The sequence below is a fragment of the Pseudophryne corroboree genome, chromosome 9 (genome assembly GCF_028390025.1).
Source record: "Pseudophryne corroboree isolate aPseCor3 chromosome 9, aPseCor3.hap2, whole genome shotgun sequence".
NCBI classification, from domain to species: domain Eukaryota; kingdom Metazoa; phylum Chordata; class Amphibia; order Anura; family Myobatrachidae; genus Pseudophryne; species Pseudophryne corroboree.
In genome coordinates this window covers 320,738,238-320,760,337 of record NC_086452.1, presented here as the reverse complement: position 1 = coordinate 320,760,337, position 22,100 = coordinate 320,738,238, and the positions used below count along the sequence as shown (strand labels likewise).

The 22,100-nt window shown below is 46.8% G+C and overlaps 1 protein-coding gene across 1 annotated transcript in view; it reads right to left on the bottom strand.

The window, feature by feature from the left end:
- Window positions 1-582: 582 nt before the first annotated feature.
- DDX17 (DEAD-box helicase 17) overlaps window positions 583-22,100 on the bottom strand; it is a 182,741-nt gene continuing 161,223 nt past the window's right edge. The window contains exons 11-12 of the mRNA XM_063940483.1: window positions 1,768-1,827; window positions 583-786 (exon numbers count right to left, since the gene is read on the bottom strand). Of these exons, the coding sequence (XP_063796553.1) occupies window positions 707-786; window positions 1,768-1,827 (140 nt within the window). The 3' untranslated portion in view covers window positions 583-706. The remainder of the gene's footprint in view (window positions 787-1,767; window positions 1,828-22,100) is intronic.

Below are 22,100 nucleotides of genomic sequence, written 5' to 3'. Positions count from 1 at the left end.
AACAAACAAAATTTTGTATTAAGAGGTCTGTTTCTTATTACAGGAAGATCACATACCAGAGCTGAACGCTACTTTAGTTTTAGGGTTTTTAAATAAGTGGAGTGGTAAACACCAGTACAATACTAACACCACTTCGGGTAATTTAGCTGGGCAAAAAGGTTATGAAAGTACATAATTTGGGTTTCTTCAGGTTTTGAAGATGTTAAATGGGAAAAGGGAGGTATCAAAAAAGATAGTCTTAAAGTCGGCATGACCCAAGAGGCAATGAAACATACACTAGTGCATGTTTGCTAATATTTTAAGATGCAGGGATGGGCTAAACACATCTGTAAATGAAGGAAGTCACAGGAGTCTGGCGAAAAACAGCAGAAGGGGATATTCTTCTGCTTTGAAAGTTAAGACTTCCGAAGTCTTCCATGGCTTGGGACTATCCCACAGCTGCTCAGCATACAGCATCGTGGGAAGCACCAGGTGATCTCCCTTCTAGAAAGGTGGTCCGTCTATTCAATAAGGCATCAAATTCAAACCAGCAGCCAATGGGGAGGGGCTGTCGACCCATCTCAGTGGTCAGGGGTGGGGTGGAAAGTACACATTTTGCACCCCGATGTAGAGTGGGGGAAGTTTAGGGGCTTGGAGATGCAGATCCAAAAACTGCCTCTTCAGTACAAGACCTTTGCGAGGGAAGAGTGTAAGAAGCCAATGCCCTCTAGGGGGGCAGCTTCCAGCGTTCATCCCCCTCTATTTTCGTCAGGCCCCTGGCCCTGTACTGAGAGAGATCTGCAGCTTCTGTCAAAAACAAACAAAAAAAACAAAAATGGTAAGATTTAATATTGCAAACTACTTTGAATTTAAAAAAATAAAATAAAAACTCCCTAAGTGAGCAATAAAGACTACTATAAATAACAATAAACTTACCTGTCACCTAATGCAAATAGCTAGGACATTTCATGCACAGCAGGTAGCTATGCATTTTACAAATATTAACACAGCAGTAAATAAATGGGTCAATAGACAACAGTACAATACTTGTTTTGAAGGTCTATAATTCACCACACACTGCATGTGCTGTGTACTTCTGGAAAGTCACTGTAAAAGTACATATAATTTCACACTAGTGAACCACCTTTCCATTGGGGAGAAGGAGCCCAGGAAGTTTTCTAAGCAAGAAACTATTTGGCCAGTTAGCCAATGGTGAACTACCACCAAAAGCTAGCACTGTAATCCTGAGTGCAAGTAACACATTTGAACATGGCTAATTAAGGTATAACTTCCACAATATAAAGAAAGAAAGTCATAAAGAAAACCAAAGAGGCCATAAGTAACAAGAAACAGACTTGAACTTGAATTATACAGTGAATAATTTGGACCAGTTTTAGAATGGAGGATTTGACAGCATTATTTAGGGTATACATTCCAAAATACAATAGGTTAAGTAAAAATCTAAATACAAAAGAACATAAAAAAATACTGAATAAATGATCTAATGAAAGAGCAATGTGGCAGAGTATAGTATTAATGCTTTGTGGGCTGACAGCATAAAATTACTACAAATAATCAACATATAAATAATTCAATTACATCTCAAATGAACTAAAAAGTCTAGTACTTAAGGTGCACATAATCAAACCATTTTGAGAACAAACCAAACACTGCCGAATTAGAGGTCTTTGTTATACTAGGGTTATAATGAACACTAATCTCAATTTAATGTCATGGATACTCAGAAGGAGAAGTTATAAAATAAATTCAACCTGTAAAATTACAAACCTAGACCCCGAGAGGCAACATCTGTAGCAATTAGAATTGGGGCTTTTCCAGTGCGAAATTCTGTTAAAAAAAACAAAACCAAGAAAGTAGGCCATTAAAAAAAAAAAAAGTGTACAACAGGAGATACTGACATTATTTCAAAGGTAATTTATTGTAGCATTAGACTACATACTTGCATTGTAGGGTCAAATGTTGTTGAGTTCATATCATGGCATGAATAAATTAGGTAGCAGAATAAACTACATCAGTGCTTCTGAAACTTAGGCCTCAAGACACACTAACAGTCCAGATTTTAAGGATATCCATGCTTAAGGACTGACTACTTAATTCATACCTCAGTCATTGTGATTTAACCATCTGTGCTCAAGCATTTATGTCCTTAAAACCTATTGTGTCTTGAGAACAGAGTCTGAGAAGCACTGTACTAAAGTGTCAAAAGTATGTGGGCACCTGAACAATACATCTATATGCACTTGGATTGTGAACAAACGATATTTCGGACAACGTGTACAAAGCTTAAAGGGGACCATACATCAGGCTAGTATCAGGCAATTCCTCGTTAACCTGGGTCAGGGGATCAGGGAAATTCAACATGTTGATTCCGACCCAAAAATTCCAACCCAAAATTGATCAGTATTAGCTAATCATAAATTTTTAACAAGTAGGATTTTGCTGATCCTCTGATAAATCTGAGATCGGATCACAATTAGCAGAATGGTAATCAACCCACATATGTATGACCCACATAAAACAGGAGCCCTGCCTAATGAGAGTATACAAGATACCGGTCACCAGTCCTGAAAGGTGAACACTTGATTATCGAGCACGGTGACTCATAAGTTGTAATCTGTTAACGTATAATAAAAACACTTTCCCATTATATTGTGTGCATACCGCACTATGGTTTATATATATATATATATATATATATATATATTTTATATATATATATATATATATATATATATAGAAATTTTGTCACTCACCGATAAATCCATTTCTCTGATTCCACAGGGGACATTGGAGACATATTACACTGGGGTATAGAAGGTCGCTACAGGGAGCTGGGCGCTTTAAGAATTTAGAAGTGTTAAGGCTCCTCCCCCTCTATGCCCCATCAGCTCCCTCAGTTAAGAATGAGCCGAGAGGAGACGGAAACAGAGTAAGAACAGAGGAGAACACACAACAAACAGGAAACAGTAGCAAACAACCAGGCAGGTGAAGAAGCGCTGGGAGGGCGTTCAGTGCACAGATCTGTGGGGACGTCCACAGATCGATCTGATGGCCTCCCGGCTCAACAACAAGCTTCCGTGCTATTGTTCCAGGACGAGGGACCCTCTAGCAGTGGGGTTGCACGCGCTGACGGAACCGTGGGATTACCAGCTAGTGTATCTGTTTCCTCTGATCATTCGGAACACCTGTGGATGCAAGCCCCACTCTCCTGGGTTGAGGTTATGGCGGCTTCCGTGCTATTGTTCCAGTACGAGGGATCCTCTAGCAGTGGCGTTAGCACCGTGTTGACGGCACTGTGGGATTACCAGCTAGTGTACCTGTTTCTTCCGATCATCCGAGAGGCCAAACGGCAGCGCTTGGAACTGATAGTGATTTAATGATTTATTTTTAAGTAATATTCAGGATTCTGCAGGGTTCCTGGTAGATTCCATTAAGGACCTGGGCTCCATGGCTACGGGGATCTCCTCCATGTCCATCTCAGCTAGCAGGGGTCACTGGCTGCACAACTGGTCTGCGGACACGGAATCCAGGAAGTGTGTGGAGGGCCTACCATACAAAGGTCAGGCTCTCTTTGGGGAGGCGCTGGATGCATGGATTGCTGTAGCGCTGGGCGGGCGCCCAGCATCCTCTACGGACTACGAGAAAATAGGATTTTGGTACTTACCAGGTAAATCCTTTTCTTTGAATCCATAGGGGGCACTGGAGTACTCTTGGGATATGGATGGCTTCCGCAGGAACAGGGCACTGAATATTTAAATTTAGAACTCTCCACCCCTCCATATCCCAGAGTACCTCAGGGTTTTTTACTGAGCCGAACAGGAGCTATAGAGAGGTTGACAAAGGAGAATTACATATAACATAACGGACAACAATAAAGTTGACACATAACGTTACTGACAACTAAACAGTTGACACCATAACCGATAGAACTTGAAACTTTGAACCAGTCGGTGAGAATGTGTTACCATAAGATCCCCTGAACTTACTACAAACCAGGTAAAACTGCTCTGGGTGGGCATCCAGTGCCCCTATGGATTCAAAGAAAAGGATTTACCTGGTAAGTACCAAAATCCTATTTTCTTTTTCATCCACTAGGGGTCACTGGAGTACTTTTGGGACGTACCAAAGCTTCCCACGTGGGCGGGAGAGCTGTTTGGCACCTGTAACACTAGGCGGCCAAAGCTAGATGCTGATGCCGCAAACGTATCAAACTTGTAAAAGCGCACAAACGCGTGCACTGATGACCATGTAGCCACACGGCAAAGCTGCGTCGTAGAAGCCCCACGACCAGCTGCCCATGAAGTTCCCACAGAACGTGTGGAATGAGCGGTTACTGATGTAGGCGGCTGTAACCTAGCATGAAGGTAAGCCTGACGTATGGTCAGTTTAATCCATCTGGATAAGGTCTGCTTAGAAGCTGGCCAACCCATTTTGGCAGCATCATAGAGAACAAACAAAGTATCCGTCTTACGAACTGTAGACGTTCGGGATACATAAACGCGTAATGCGCGTACCACATCCAAAGTTCCAGAATGTGCTGTCAACACAGGAACTACTATTGGTTGATTGATGTGAAAAGATGACACTACCTTTGGTAAGAAAGCGGGATTCGTCCGAAGTTCCGCTCTGTCATCCTGAAACACCAAATACGATGGCTTGCATGACAAGGCACCCAAATCTGAAACACGCCTTGCTGAAGCTAAGGCTAGGAGAAAAATTGTTTTCCAAGTGAGAAACTTAATATCTACTTGTTGTAAGGGTTCACAATATGAAGACTGTAAGAAATCTAAAACCAGATTCAAGTCCCATGGCGCTGTAGGTGGAATGAATGGAGGCTGTACTCGGAGGACACCTTGCAGAAAGTTGTGTACATACGGCAATAGAGCCAATCGTCTTTGAAAGTAAATTGACAAAAGCAGATACCTGCACCTTTAGTGTAGAAAAACGCAGTCCTCCATCTAACCCAGTCAGTAGAAATAACAAAAGACGGGATAACTTGAAAGATGATGTCGGAAACTTCCGAGCTTCACACCAACCTATATAGGCACGCCAAATTCTGTAATAATGAGCTGCCGTTACTGGCTTCCTAGCACGTAACATGGTTGGTATAACAGATTCTGGAATGCCCTCTCTTCTTAAGAGGGCGGTCTCAACAACCACCCCGTCAAACGCAGCCGCAGTAAATCGGGGTAAAGGAACGGACCCTGTTGTAACAGGTCCGGACGAAGTGGGAGCGGCCAAGGATCGTCTGCGAGTAGTCCGCGGAGATCCGAGAACCAAGCTCTCCGAGGCCAATGAGGCGCCACTAGTATGACTGTGGCGGATTCTCTTTTGATCCGTTTTAGCAAAAGAGGGAGCAGCGGAAACGGTGGAAACAGGTACACGAGGCTGTACGGCCAAGCGATTGTAAGAGCATCCACCGCCACTGCCTTTGGATCTCGCGTTCTGGACACACACTGGGGCTTTTGGTGATTGTGGCGAGATGCCATCAGGTCCACTTGAGGGTAACCCCACCTCTGGACCAACATGTGAAACACTTCTGGATTTAATGCCCATTCTCCTGGATGAAAATCCCGACGGCTGAGATAATCCGCCTCCCAGTTGTCCACTCCCGGAATGAACACTGCCGACAATATCACTTGGTGATGCTCGGCCCAATTGAGGATTCGAGCTACTTCCCGCATTGCCATGCGGCTTCTCGTTCCTCCTTGTTTGTTGATGTACGCGACCGCCGTCGCGTTGTCTGACTGCACCTGGACAGTCTGAGACCGAAGCATGTGCACTGCTTGTCGTAGAGCATTGTAAGTTGCCCGGAGTTCCAGGACATTTATAGACCGCAATCTTTCGTGATCCGCCCAGAGACCCTGGAGCTGACAATTTTGAACTACAGCTCCCCAACCTCTGAGACTTGCGTCCGTCGTTAGAATTATCCAATTCCAGGCGCCGAACCGTTTCCCTGCGGTTAGATTGTGTACTTTGAGCCACCAGAGTAGAGATACCCTGGCCCGTGACGACAACCTCACCCTGTGGTGAATCTGCAGATGCGAGCCTGACCACTGTGCGAGCACATCCAGTTGAAAAGGACGTGAGTGAAATCTTCCGAACTGAAGCGCTACGAAAGCCGCCACCATTGTGCCTAAGAGGCGAATGCACAAATGTATAGAGACTATGCGTGGCTTGAGCACTAATTGTACCAGATGACGAATAATCTGTACTTTCTGTTCTGGTAGGTAAATTCTTTGGATTTACCGTATCGAGAATCATACCCAGGAATTTAAGTAGTTGAGACGGAATTAGATGTGATTTCTTGAAGTTGACAATCCAACCGTGGTAAACCAGTACATTGTACGTTAGCAACGCACGTTGGAGGAGCATCTGTTGAGATGGAGCTTTGATGAGCAGATCGTCCAAGTACGGAACTATTGTCACTCCCAAGGATCCGAGATGAGCTATCACCACAGACATCACTTTGGTGAATACCCGAGGCGCTGACGAGAGGCCAAACGGTAGAGCCTGAAACTGGTAATGGTTCTGCCGCATTGCAAAACGTAAGAACCTCTGATGAGGTGGCCAAATCAGAATGTGTAAGTACGCATCCTTAGAATCTAGCGCAATCATGAATTCCTGTGGCTCTAAACCTGCAATTACTGACCGCAGAGATTCCATCTTGAATCTGTAGCAAGTGCTGTACTGATTGAGACCCTTTAAGTTCAATATTGGCCTGACGGAGCCATCCGGCTTTGGTACCACAAACAGACTGGAATAATAACCCTGACCTTGTTGTTGTACAGGGACCGGAATCAAAACTGCTGAATCCAGCAGGGACTTAATGGCAATTTGCAGAACCGCCCTCTTGTCGTCCGACAGAGGCAGTCGTGTCTTGAAAAACCGCAGTGGCGGGAGACAGTCGAACTCTATTTTGTAACCTTTTAACACTAAATTGCGGATCCACCCATCTGTGGATGTCTGGAACCACGCCAAATGGAACGTCTGAAGGCGTGCTCCCACAATTGGAGATCCGAGATGGGCTGGGAGCCCGTCATGCCACTGGCTTGTCTGTGACCTTAGCGCCCTGACGACTGGTGTTGGTTTGTTGGAAACCACGTCCTCTACCTCGTCTACCAGGCGTGGCTGTTCCTCTACCACGGCCTCGAAAGGGCTGAGGTCTAAAGGATTTGAACGCCGGACCAGAGTATTTTCGTCTTGGTACCGTTGGAGGCAATGGTAAGAAAACAGACTTTCCTCCCGTAGCCTCAGAAATCCATTTGACCAATTCAGGACCAAACAACTTCTCGCCACCGTAAGGCAACGCCTCTATATCTCTTTTGACCTCTGCCTCCGCTTGCCAAGAACGCAGCCAGAGGGCTCGTCGTATTGTAACTAGCGACGATGAAATGAGAGAAGTGAGCTGACAGACGTCAGTAGAAGCTGTACATAGATACTCAGCAGCTTCACAGATTTGATCAGCAAGAAGTATAAGGTGATAGTCATGTAGGGCAGACTTGAGTTCTGTTATCCATACAATTAACACCTTAGTGACCCAAATGCCAACCAACCCAGGTCTAAGCAACACTCCTGCTGCTATATACATGGACTTTAGCATAGCTTCTATATTACGGTCTGAAGGGTCTTTAAGCGTAGTAGCCGTATGGTTAATTTCTTTGTAAGTTTTGACACAGACGAATCCACCATTGGCGGATTCTCCCATGTACATGTCACAGATTCTGGAAACGGGTAACTAGACTTAAATCTGCGAAGTATAGAAAACCGTTTATCTGGATTTTTTCGTGTTTCTACTAACATCTTATTAAGAGATTCCGAAACAGGAAAACACATTGGAGATCTCTTTCGTTTAGTAAAGACGACTTCATCATTTGTCAGAGGCTCCTCAGTTTCTGTAAACTTCAGAGACTGACGCACCGCTCTGATGAGATTATCAATGCCTGGGCTGTCAAAATCTTCACTATCTGACTGCTGGACTACTTCGCCCTCCTCACCCTCATCTTGCGCAGTGAGGTCTGGCATAGAATCGTCAGAATGCAACATAGCAGAAACGGGTAAATCATAAGACAAATTAAATTTATCCCTACTACCCAAAATGGACTTGGACTTATGGCAAGGCTGAGACCCCTCCGGTAGTTCCAGCGGTCTCACCCGAGACTCAGATCTTGCCGCTTCCCGCTCTTGTCGAGCGGCGGCCAATTCTGATTGCAACCCCGCCATTACATTGACTAGCATTTCCCAAGGAGGGTCCGGGGATGAAACCGGCTTTGAAACCGGAGGCGAAATTGTATTCGTAGCTGAATTCACAAAACATACTGTACATGTGGTAGATCCATCCGGTAACACACTTACAGACATTGCAGTGAAAATGCTTTTTAGATTTTGCTGGTGCCTTACTCATTATGCAGACAGACAATACAATATACAAAGACAGACACTTGCACGACTCAGTAAAAATAGGATTTTGGTACTTACCAGGTAAATCCTTTTCTTTGAATCCATAGGGGGCACTGGAGTACTCTTGGGTTATGGACTGGGCGTAGCCGGAAATGGCACATATTTAAATATTTAAATTAGTAACTGGCCATCCCCTCCATAATCCCATAGAGCCTTCAGTATTTTTACTGGGCCGAACAGGAGTGATAGAGAGGATGAACCATAGAGAATTACATATAACATTATATGAACCTATGACATTATAATATAATGGTCAACCCTAAAGTTGACACATAACGGAACTGATAACAATCAGTTGATACCATAACATCGAATGCATTGGTGATAAAGTGTTACCATAAGATCCACAGACCTTACCACAAGACAGGTAAACTGCTCTGGGTGGGCGTCCAGTGCCCCCTATGGATTCAAAGAAAAGGATTTACCTGGTAAGTACCAAAATCCTATTTTCTTTTTCATCCACTAGGGGTCACTGGAGTACTCTTGGGACGTACCAAAGTTTCCCGTTGGGTGGAAGAGCTGTTTGGCACCTGTAACACTACACGGCCAAAGCTAAATGCTGATGCCGCAAACGTAGCCAACCTGTAAAAGCGCACCAACATGCGCACTGATGGTCATGCACTGATGACCATGTAGCAGCTCGTCTACGCTGTTTCGTAGAAACTCCACGACCTGCTGCTCCTGACGTTCCCAAAGAACGTATGGAATGGTCTGACACTGATGTAGGCGGTTGAAGCCCACTTATGACGTTCACTAGAACGTTTGGAATGGTCTGACCCTGATGTAGGCGTTGTAGCCTATTATGAAGCTAAGCCTGACGTATGACATAAGGACTGCTTGGAAGCTTGTAAAGCCATCTTCACTACATTATAGAGAACAATGGGTCTGTTCTACGTACAATTGTTTGGGTTACATAAACGCGTAGTGCGCGTACCACATTCAAAGTAACTTAAGTTCTCGAACATATTGATAACCAAGGAACTACATTAATTAATTGATGCGTGACATTATACGATCTTTGACTGGAACACGGAATTTGTGCGAAGTTCCGCCCTATGACCATAAAACACCAGATTTGGGGCCTTGTCATGCAAGCCACCCTATGTTAAAACACGCCTTGCTGAGAGGCTAAGGCTAAGAGAAAAGTGTTTACCAATTGATAAACGTAACATCCACTTGTTGTAAGAATTCAACAAATGAAGACTGTAAATAAAAAACCTAAAACCAGATCACGTCCCATGGCGCTGTAGGTGGTAAAACCAGATCACGTCCCATGGCGCTGTAGGTGGTATAAATGGAGGTCGTCTGAGGACACCGTGCAGGAAAGTGTGTACAATCGGCAAAGGAGCCAAACACCTTTGCAGGTAAATTGACATGCAGAGACCTACACCTTGAGTGTAGAATATAATCCTTCACCAAACCCAGTCTGTAAAAATATTTAAGACGGGATAACTTGAAAATGATGTTGGAAACTTCTGAGCGTCACACCAAACTATAGAGGCACGCTAAACCTTGTGATAATGAGCTGCCGTACTGGCTTCCCAGCCCCTAACATGGTTTGTATACCAGATTCTGGAATGCCATCCGTTCTTAAGAGAACGCTTGGAACAGCCACCCCGTCAAACGCTGCCGCGCTAAATCGGGGTAAAAGAACTGACCCTAGTGGTACAGGTCCGGACGTGGCGAGAGCGGTGAAGGATCGGCTACGATTAGTTCGCGGATATCCAAGAATCATGGCCTCCGAGGCCAATGTGGCGCCACTAGTATGACTGTCATGGAGTCTTGTATGATCCATTTTAGTACCCGAGGAAGCAGCGTAAACGTTGTAACAGATTCACAACGCTGTACAGCCACGCGATCGTGAGAGCATCCACAGCTGTTGTACTGGACACATACTGGGATGGACACATACTTGGATGTTTTTTTTTTTTTTTTTTTTATTTGTTTTTGCGAGATGCCAATAGATACCCCTGTGGGTAACTCCACCGCTGGACCAACATCTGGAACACTTAAGAATTCAATGCTCAGTGTCCTGGAATAAGCTGCCTTCCAGCTGTTCACTCCCAGAATGAACATCGAGCAACTTGCCGCATGGTCATGCGACTCCGATTCCGTCCTTGATCGGTGATGTATGCGATCGCCGTTGTGTTGTCTGACCGCACTTGGACAGTCTGAGAACGGAGCATGTGGCCCGCTTGCCGCAGCGCGTTTGTCCGAAATCTTCCGTGATCTGTGAAGTTGATCATTTGGGACCCCAGGTCCCCAACCTCTGAGACTCGCGTTCATATTTAGAATTATCCAATTCCAGACGCCGAACATTGTCCCTGCGGTAAAATTATGTACTTGGAGCCACTAGAGTAGTGAAACTCTGGCCCTTAGAGACAACTGTACTATTTGATGACCTTGTAGGAGCGTGCAAGAACTTCCAGGTGAAAATGACCTGAGTGACTCCTTTGCGAAGTAGAGTGCGTCGAAAGACGTCACTCTCCTTTCCAATAGGCAAAAGGCCAAACGGATCAAGACTGTCCGTGGCTTGCGTACGAACTGTACGTGATGACGAACAGTCTGTGTGGCATGTTCAAGCAGGTAAATCCGTGTAATCACGGAATTATCACTAAGCAAGAGTCCGTTGTTACGGAATGAGGCTTGATATCTCTAGGTTAACAATCTAACAGTGCTGAACGACGCCATTGTACGTTAGTAAGGGCCGTTGCATGACGAAGTTTTGAGACGGAGCTTTAATGAGCAGATCTGCAAAACACGGAACTGTTATCACTTCCAGGGATGAGCTATCACGATAGCCATTACTTGTGACAACCCTATGCGCCATACGAAGCCAAAACGGTAACGCTTGAAAGCGAGAATGGTTTACTGCAAACTTAAGTAGGCCTGATGCGTCCAAGTACTTATTCTTGTTGAAATCCAGAATCACTGTGGATTTCAACCTGTAGTCACCAACTGCAGGTATTCATGAATGTGTAGTAAGCGACGCCCTGATTGACCTGAAGGGTCAGTATCGGCCTGACAGATTCAGCCAGCTTTGGAACTACCCCAAACTGAAATAATGACCGTGACTCTGTTGTTGACTGCAGTCAAAGTGCTCAATCTACTAGAGCTTTCTGACCCAGGCAGACCCGTCTTGCAAATTGCAATGGTGGAAAACAATCAACCTTCGTCTGGTAAACTGCGAACCCAAAATAGCGGATCCCCCAACTGTGGATGCCCACAACTGACGATCGGCGATGGGCTGGAAACTCATTCTAGCCCTGGCTTTTCAGTGGCTTAGCTGTAAACGCCACTGAAACCCTGGTTAAAGACGGCTGGAAGTAGGTGGCAGCACTTTAACCGTATATTGACGACAATCAGAGGTTATCGAAAACCACGTTCACTACCACCTGACCCGCCTGTGGCTGTTTCTGTAGCACGGGCCCGAAAGGACCGAGATGTAAAGACTATATCCTGAGTATATTTATTCAGGAATTTGTCCAAGACAGGACGAAACCTGTGGGCAGCGTAAGGTAATGTTTCTATTCTCGTTTAGAAACGGACACCGTCCTGTTAAGCACGTAGCGAAAAAGCACGTCGTGCCGCACTAGTGAAACTGAAAAGCGAGAACTAAACTGGCTGACATCCACAGAAACTGTACCTAGATATTGAGTAGATTCACAAGTGTGATCAGCGAGAAGCGTAAGGCGTTCTTCTTGTAGGGCAAACGTGAACTGTTTTGCCATGCAACCACTGCCCTGTTAAGCCGAAACTGGGCCCAAACCAGGTTAAACAACACCCCTACTGCTGTATACTGTAGGACACACTGCGGCGGGTATCTCTGAAACCGTCAAATTATAAAACAATAATAACAATTGTTCACAGTCCGTATATACGCCAGCCTCCCCCAACGAGGAACGGCAATAGTGCGTATGTGCAGTCTTATTTGTCCGACGGACTCTGCAGCGAAGCTATGTCTTAGACGTACTCCTTATGTACACGGACAATCAAGTACAGAAGGATAGACCAGTACCGTGACTTATTACCACGTAAAAAATAAGATTTTACTCACCGGTAAATCTATTTCTCGTAGTCCGTAGTGGATGCTGGGAACTCCGAAAGGACCATGGGAATAGCGGGCTCCGAAGGAGGCTGGGCACTCTAGAAAGATTTATGACTACCTGGTGTGCACTGGCTCCTCCCACTATGACCCTCCTCCAAGCCTCAGTTAGGACACTGTGCCCGGACGAGCTGACATAATAAGGAAGGATTTTGAATCCCGGGGAGGACTCATACCAGCCACACCAATCACACCGTACAACTCGTGATACTATATCCAGTTTGACAGTATGAAAACAACTGAGCCTCTCAACAGATGGCTCAACAATAACCCTTTAGTTAGCAATAACTATTTACAAGTATTGCAGACAATCCGCACTTGGGATGGGCGCCCAGCATCCACTACGGACTACGAGAAATAGATTTACCGTTGAGTAAAATCTTATTTTCTCTGACGTCCTAGTGGATGCTGGGAACTCCGAAAGGACCATGGGGATTATACCAAAGCTCCCAAACGGGCGGGAGAGTGCGGATGACTCTGCAGCACCGAATGAGAGAACTCAAGGTCCTCCTCAGCCAGGGTATCAAATTTGTAGAATTTTGCAAACGTGTTTTCCCCTGACCAAGTAACAGCTCGGCAAAGTTGTAAAGCCGAGACCCCTCGGGCATCCGCCCAAGATGAGCCCACCTTCCCTGTGGAATGGGCTTTCACTGATTTAGGATGCGGCAGTCCAGCCGCAGAATGCGCCTGCTGAATCGCGTCACAGATCCAGCGAGCGATAAGTCTGCTTAGAAGCAGGAGCACCCAGCCTGTTGGGTGCATACAGGATAAATAGCGAGTCAATTTTCCTGACTCTAGCCGTCCTGGAAACATAATTTTTCAAGGCCCTGACTACGTCCAGTAACTTGGAATCCTCCAAGTCCCTAGTAGCCGCAGGCACCACAATAGGTTGGTTCAAGTGAAAAGCTGATACCACCTTAGGGAGAAACTGGGGACGAGTCCTCAATTCTGCCCTATCCATATGGAAAATCAGATAAGGACTTTTATATGACAAAGCCGCCAATTCTGATACCGCCTGGCCGAAACCAAGGCCAATAACATGACCACTTTCAACGTGAGATATTTTACATCCACGGTTTTTAGTGGTTCAAACCAATGTGATTTTAAGAAACTCAACACCACGTTGAGATCCCAAGGTGCCACTGGAGGCACAACCGGGGGCTGAATATGCAGCACTCCTTTTACAATGTCTGAACTTCAGGTACTGAAGCTAATTCTTTCTGGAAGAAAATCGACAGAGCCGAGATCTGTATCTTAATGGAGCCTAATTTTAGGCCCATAGACACTCCTGCTTGTAGGAAATGCAGAAATCGACCTAGTTGAAATTCCTCTGTTGGGGCCTTTTTTTTTTTTTTTTGGCCTCACACCAAGCAACATATTTCCGCCATATGCGGTGATAATGTTTTGCAGTTACATCTTTCCTGGCTTGAATCAGCGTAGGAATGACTTCCTCCGGAATGCCCTTTTCCTTTAGGATCCGGCGTTCAACCGCCATGCCATCAAAACGTAGCCGCGGTAAGTCTTGGAACAGACAGGGCCCCTGCTGCAGCAGGTCCTGTCTGAGCGGCAGAGGCCATGGGTCCTCTGATATATTTTTTTGAAGTTCTGGGTACCAGGCTCTTCTTGGCCAATCCGGAACCACGAGTATCGTTCTTACTCCTCGCCTTCTTCTTATTCTCAGTACCTTTGGTATGAGAGGCAGAGGGGGGAACACATAAAACGACTGGTACACCCACGGTGTTACCAGAGCGTCCACAGCTATCGCCTGAAGGTCCCTTGACCTGGCGCAATATCTTTTATAGCTTTTTGTTGAGGCGGGACGCCTTCATGTCCACCTGTGGCCTTTCCCAATGGTGTACAATCCTTTGGAAGACTTCTGGATGAATTCCCCACACTCTCGGGTGGAAGTCGTGTCTGCTGAGAAGATCTGCTTCCCAGTTGTCCACTCCGGGAATGAACACTGCTGACAGTGTTAACACATGATTTTCCGCCCATCGGAGAATCCTTGTGGCTTCTGCCATCGCCCTCCTGCTTCTTGTGCCGCCCTGTTGGTTTACATGGGCGACTGCCGTGATGTTGCCTGATTGGATCAGGACCGGCTGGTTTTGAAGCAGAGGCCTTGCCTGACTCAGGGCATTGTAAATGGCCCTCTGTTCCAGAATATTTATGTAGGGAAGTCACCTGACTTGACCAAAGTCCCTGGAAGTTTCTTCCCTGTGTGACTGCCCCCCAGCCTCAAAGGCTGGCATCCATGGTCACTAGGACCTAGTCCTGTATGTCGAACCTGCGGCCCTCTTGAAGATGGGCACTCTGCAGCCACTACAGTAGAGATACCCTGGTCCTTGGAGACAGGGTTATCAGCCTAATGCATCTGAAGATGCGACCCCCGGACCACTTGTCTAACAGGTCCCCCTGAAAAGTTCTTGCATGGAACCTGCCGAATGGGATTGCTTCGTAGGAAGCTATCATTTTTCCCAGGACTCGCGTGCAATGATGCACCGATAACTGTTTTGGCTTCAGGAGGTCTCTGACTAGAGATGACAGCTCCTTGGCTTTCTCCTCCGGGAGAAACACTTATTTCTGGTCTGTGTCCAGAACCATCCCCAGGAACAGTAGACGTGTCGTAGGAACCAGCTGTGACTCTGGACTGTTTAGAATCCAACCGTGCTGTTGTAGCACTTTCCAAAATAGTGCTACCCCGACTAGCAACTGCTCCTTGGACCTCGCCCTTATAAGGAGATTGTCCAAGTACGGGATAATTAAAACTCCCCTTTTTCGAAGGAGTATCATCATTCCGGCCATTACCTTGGTAACACCCTCGGTGCCATGTACAGTCCAAACGGCAGAGTCTGGACTTGGTAATGGTAATCCTGTACCACAAATCTGAGGTACTCCTGGCGAGGATAGTAAATAGGGACATGCAGGTAAGCATCCTTGATGTCCCGGGATACCATGTAATCCCCCTCGTCCAGGCTTGCAATAACCGCCCTGAGCGATTCCATCTTGAACTTGAATTTTTTATGTATGTGTTCAAGGATTTTAAATATAAAGAAGGGTCACACCGAACCATGCGGTTTCGGTACCCCAAACAGTGTGGAATAGTAACCCCGTCCTTGTTGAAGTAGGGGCACCTTAAGTATTACCTGCTGGGAATACAGCGTATTAATTGCCTCTAGCACAGCCTCCCTGCCTGAGGGAGTTGTCGGCAAGGCATATTTGAGGAAACGGCGGGGGGAAGACATCTCGAATTCCAGCTTGTACCCCTGAAATACTACTTGAATGAAACAGGGATCCACCTGTGAGCGAGCCCACTGATCGCTGAAATTTTTGAGACGGCCCCCCACCGTACCTGGCTACACCTGTGGAGCCCCCGCGTCATGCTGTGGACTCAGAGGAAGCGAGAGAAGAATGATGATTCTGGGAACAGGCTGACTGGTGCAGCTTTTTCCCTCTTCCCTTGTCTCTGTACAGAAAGGAAGCGCCTTCGACCCGCTTGCTTATCTGAAGCCGAAAGGACTGTACCTGATAATACAGTGCTTTCTTAGTCTGTGAGGAAAACTGAGGTAAAAATATTTCTTCCCAGCTGTTGCTGCGGATACGAGGTCCCAGAGACCATCCCCAAATAATTCCTCACCCTTATAAGGCAGAATCTCTATGCGCCTTTTAAGGTCAGCATCACCTGTCCAGTGACAGGTCTCTAATACCCTCCGGACAGAATGGACATTACATTCATTTTGGATGCCAGCCGGCAAAATATCCCTCTGTGCATCCCTCATATATAAGACGACGTCTTTAATATGTTCTCATGTTTGACAGGGTCACCGACCACGCTGCAGCAGCACGCTCTGCAGGTTTCAGTCTAGTACCTGAGTGTGTAAATACAGACTTCAGGATAGCCTCCTGCTTTTTATCAACAGGTACCTTCAAAGTGGCCGTTCCTAAAACGGCAGTGCCACCTATTTTGACCACCGTGTGAGCGCCTTATCCACCCTAGGGGATATCTCCCAGCGTAACTTATCCTCTGGCGGGAAAAGGTACGCCATCAGTAACTTTTTAGAAATTACCAGTTTCTTATCAGGGGGAACCCACGCTTTTCACACACTTCATTCATTCATCTGATGGGGGAACAAAACACTGCCTGCTTTTTCTCCCCAAACATAAAAACCCATTTTTAGAGGTTAATGTCAGAAATGTGTAACACATTTTTTATTGCCGGGATCAAGTCACGGATGTTCCTAGTGGATTGTGTATATGTCTCAACCTTGTCGACACTGGAGTCAGACTCCGTGTCGACATCTGTCTGCCATCTGAATGAGCGGGCGTTTTTGAGCCCCTGATGGCCTTTGAGACGCCTGGGCAGGCACGGGCTGAGAAGCCGGCTGTCCCACAGCTGTTACGTCATCCACCCTTTTATGTAAGGAGTTGACACTGTCGGTTAATACCTTTTACCTAACCATCCACTCTGGTGTTGGCCCCACAGGGGGCGACATCACATTTATCGGCATCTGCTCCGTCACTATATAAGCCTCCTCAAACATGTCGACACAGCTGTACCGACACACCGCACACACACAGGGAATGCTCTGACTGAGGACAGGACCCACAAAGCCCTTTGGGGAGACAGAGAGAGAGTATGCCAGCACACACCAGAGCGCTATATAATGTGGGGATTAACACTATAACTGAGTGAATTTTCCCCCATAGCTGCTTGTATATACAATATTGCGCCTAAATTTAGTGCCCCCCCTCTCTTTTTAACCCTTTGAGCCTGAAAACTACAGGGGAGAGCCTGGGAAGCTTTCTTCCAGCTGCACTGTGAAGAGAAAATGGCGCCAGTGTGTCTGAGGGAGATAGCTCCGCCCCTTTTCCGCGGCCTATTCTCCCGCTTTTTTCTGGATTCTGGCAGGGGTATTTACCACATATATAGCCTCTGGGGCTATATATTGTGGTATTTTTGCCAGCCAAGGTGTTTTTATTGCTGCTCAGGGCGCCCCCCCCAAGCGCCCTGCACCCTCAGTGACCGGAGTGTGAAGTGTGCATGAGGAGCAATGGCGCACAGCTGCAGTGCTGTGCGCTACCTTGGTGAAGACTGATGTCTTCTGCCGCCGTTTTTCCGGACCTTTTCTTGCTTCTGGCTCTGTAAGGGGGACGGCGGCGCGGCTCCGGGACCGAACACCAAGGACTGGGCCTGCGGTCGATCCCTCTGGAGCTAATGGTGTCCAGTAGCCTAAGAAGCCCAATCCGGCTGCAAGCAGGCGAGTTCGCTTCTTCTCCCCTTAGTCCCTCGCTGCAGTGAGCCTGTTGCCAGCAGGTCTCACTGAAAATAAAAAACCTAAATCTATACTTTCTTTCTAAGGTCTCAGGAGAGCCCCTAGTGTGCATCCAACCTCGGCCGGGCACAAGATCTAACTGAGGCTTGGAGGAGGGTCATAGTGGGAGGAGCCAGTGCACACCAGGTAGTCATAAATCTTTCTAGAGTGCCCAGCCTCCTTCGGAGCCCGCTATTCCCATGGTCCTTTCGGAGTTCCCAGCATCCACTAGGACGTCAGAGAAAAAGTGTGTATAAATCTACATTACAGCACACGTGTTCATCTTGTGCTGTACAAAACCAAGAAAATAAAATTCCTAACACCCCGGCTCCTCTAGAGGCCGAGTGTTGTAGGGCAGCAACTTCCTGGGAAGAACCAGGAAGTAATGTTAAAATGGTGTCCGGCCATGTGCTTGCTGATTGCAAGATTGCCGATACACCAAGTTCCATATACATAAACATATAGATATATATTAATACATGTATATGCAGATACATATCTGTATTTGCTTGAAGAATCGCAGGACATTCAGTCCTCAGTACCTTCCGCTAGAGGCACAGAAAAATACTGCAGGCTCTATGGGATTATGGAGGGGATGGCCAGTTACTAATTTAAATATTTAAATATGTGCCATTTCCGGCTACGCCCAGTCCATAACCCAAGAGTACTCCAGTGACCCCTAGTGGATGAAAAATAAATTGTACTAAGGTGTGTGTAATATATATGTATATAAGGCCGAAATGCAGTGCACTTGGCCAGTACTATATGAAACCTGATCCAAAATTCCCACTAACACCCCTGCTCATCCGGTGGAGTAGAGATGTAGGACAGGAACGTTGTGGAATCATAGGAAGCATGGTTAAAATGGCCCCCATGCCATGCTTACAGTGAAATCACAGGTCAGGTTACAACACATGTATTTATAACCTGTACCTAACTGTGGAATCAATAATAAGATTTTAAACATACCGGTAAATCTTTTTCTCGTAGTCCGTAGAGGATGCTGGGACTCCGTAAGGACCATGGGGATAGACGGGCTCTGCAGGAGACATGGGCACTTTAAGAAACACTAAAGGCTCTGGGTGTGCACTGGCTCCTCCCTCTATGCCCCTCCTCCAGACCTCAGTTAGAGAAACTGTGCCCAGAGGAGACGGACAGTACAAGGAAAGGGTTTTAGGTAATCCAAGGGCAAGATTCATACCAGCCACACCAATCACACCGTATAACTTGTGATATACTATCTAGTTAACAGTATGAAAAACCAACATAGCCTCGGTCCACCACCGATGAAACTATAACATAACCCTTATGTACGCAATAACTATATACAAGCCTTGCAGAAGTAGTCCGCACTTGGGACGGGCGCCCAGCATCCTCTACGGACTACGAGAAAAAGATTTACCGGTAGGTTTAAAATCTTATTTTCTCTAACGTCCTAGAGGATGCTGGGACTCCGTAAGGACCATGGGGATTATACCAAAGCTCCCAAACAGGCGGAAGAGTGCGGATGACTCTGCAGCACCGAATGAGCAAACAGAAGGTCCTCCTCAGCAAGGGTATCAAACTTATAGAACTTTGCAAAGGTGTTTGACCCCGACCAAGTAGTAGCTCGGCACAGCTGTAGTGCCGAGACCCCTCGGGCAGCCGCCCAAGAAGAGCCCACCTTCCTAGTGGAATGGGCCTTAACCGATTTTGGTAACTGCAATCCTGCCGTAGAATGCGCCTGCTGAATCGTGTTACAGATCCAGCGAGCAATAGTCTACTTTGAAGCAGGGCCGCCAACCTTGTTGGCTGCATACAGGACAAACAGTGCATCTGTTTTTCTGATACTAGCCGTTCTGGCTACGTAAATCTTCAAAGCCCTGACCACATCAAGGGACTCGGAATCCTCCAAGTCACGTGTAGCCACAGGCACGACAATAGGCTGGTTCATATGAAAAGGATGAGACCACTTTAGGTAGGAATTGAGGACGAATCCGCAATTCCGCCCTATCCATATGAAAAACCAGATAGGGGCTTTTATGTGAAAAAGCCGCTAATTCCGAAACTCGCCTAGCCGAAGCGAAGGCTAAGAACATGACCACCTTCCAAGTGAGATATTTTAACTCCACCGTTTTGAGTGGTTCAAACCAATGTGACTTAAGGAAACAACACCACGTTAAGGTCCCAAGGCGCCACCGGAGGTACAAAAAGGAGGCTGAATATGCAGTACTCCCTTCACAAACGTCTGTACTTCAGGAAGAGGCCAATTCCTTCTGAAAGAAAATGGATAGGGCCGAAATCTGAACCTTAATGGAGCCTAATTTTAGGCCCAAATTTACTCCAGTTAGTAGGAAGTGAAGGAGACGGCCCAGCTAGAATTCTTCCGTAGGAGCATTCCTGGCCTCACACCAAGAAACATACTTTCGCCATATTCGGTGATAATGTTTCGATGTCACGTCCTTCCTAGCCTTTATTAGTGTAGGAAAGACCTCATCCGGAATAACTTTTTTCGCTAGGATCCGGCGTTCAACCGCCATGCCGTCAAACGCAGCCGCGGTAAGTCCTGGAACAGACAGGGCCCCTGTTGCAGCAGGTCCTGTCTTAGAGGAAGAGGCCACGGATCTTCTGTGAGCAATACCTGCAGCTCCGGATACCAGGTCCTTTGTGGCCAATCTGGAACAATGAGGATTGTTCTCACTCCTCTTTGTCTTATTATTCTCAACAACTTGGGTATGAGAGGAAGAGGAGGAAATCCATAGACCGACCGGTACACCCACGGTGTCACCAGGGCGTCCACAGCTACCGCCTGAGGGTCTCTTGACCTGGCGCAATACCTTTTTAGCTTTTTGTTGAGACGGGACGCCATCATGTCTATTTGGGGCAGTCCCCACCGACTTGCAATCTGCTCGAAGACTTCCTGATGAAGCCCCCACTCTCCCGGATGCAGATCGTGTCTGCTGAGGAAGTCTGCTTCCCAATTGTCCACTCCCGGAATGAACACTGCTGACAGTGCGCTGACATGATTCCCCGCCCAGCGAAGAATCCTGGTGGCTTCCGCCATTGCCACCCTGCTCCTTGTGCAGCCTTGGCGGTTTACATGAGCCACTGCGGTGACATTGTCTGACTGAATCAGAACTGGTCTGTCGCGAAGTAATGCTTCCGCTTGACGTAGGGCGTTGTATATGGCCCTCAACTCCAGGACGTTGATGTGGAGACAAGTCTCTAGACTTAACCAAAGACCTTGGAAATTTCTTCCCTGTGTGACTGCTCCCCAACCTCGGAGGCTTGCGTCCGTGGTCACCAGGATCCAGTCCTGAATGTCGAACCTGCGGCCCTCTAGGAGGTGAGCACTCTGCAGTCACCACAGGAGAGATACCCTGGCTCTGGGGGACAGGGTGGTCCGCCGATGCATATATAGATGTGACCCGGACCACTTGTCCAGCAGGTCCCATTGGAAGGTTCTCGCATGGAACCTGCCGAAGAGAATGGCTTCGTATGATGCCACCATTTTCCCCAGGACTCGAGTGCAGTGATGCACCGACACCTGTTTTGGCTTCAATAGGTTCCTGACCAGAGTCATGAGTTCCTGAGCTTTTTCCGTCGGAAGAAAAACCCTTTTCTGGTCTGTGTCCAGAATCAAGCCCAAGAAGGTCAGACGCGTCGTAGGAACCAGCTGCGACTTCGGGATATTGAGAATCCAGCCGGGTTGCTTTAACACCTTCAATGAAAGTGACACGCTGTCCAGTAACTTCTCCCGAGATCTCGCTTTTATGAGGAGATCGTCCAAGTATGGGTTAATTGTGACACCTCACTTGCGCAGAAGCACCATCATTACCGCCAGTACCTTGGTGAAAATCCTCGGGGCCGTGGAAAGCCCAAACGGCAACGTCTGAAATTGGTTATGACAATCCTGTACAGCAAATCTCAGGAACGCCTGATGAGGAGGAAATATTGGAACATGAAGGTTCGCATCCTTTATTTCTAGGGAAACCATAAAATCCCCCCCTTCCAGGCTGGCGATGACCGCTCTGAGCGACTCCATCTTGAACTTGAACTTTTTCAAGTATAGGTTCAGGGATTTTAAATTCAAAATGGGTCTGACCGAACCATCCGGTTTCGGGACCACAAACAGGGTTGAGTAATATCGCCTCCCCTGTTGCAGTAGGGGAACCTTGACCACCACCTGTTGAAGATACAATTTTTGAATTGCATTTAACACTAACTCCCTCTCTGAGGGAGAAGCT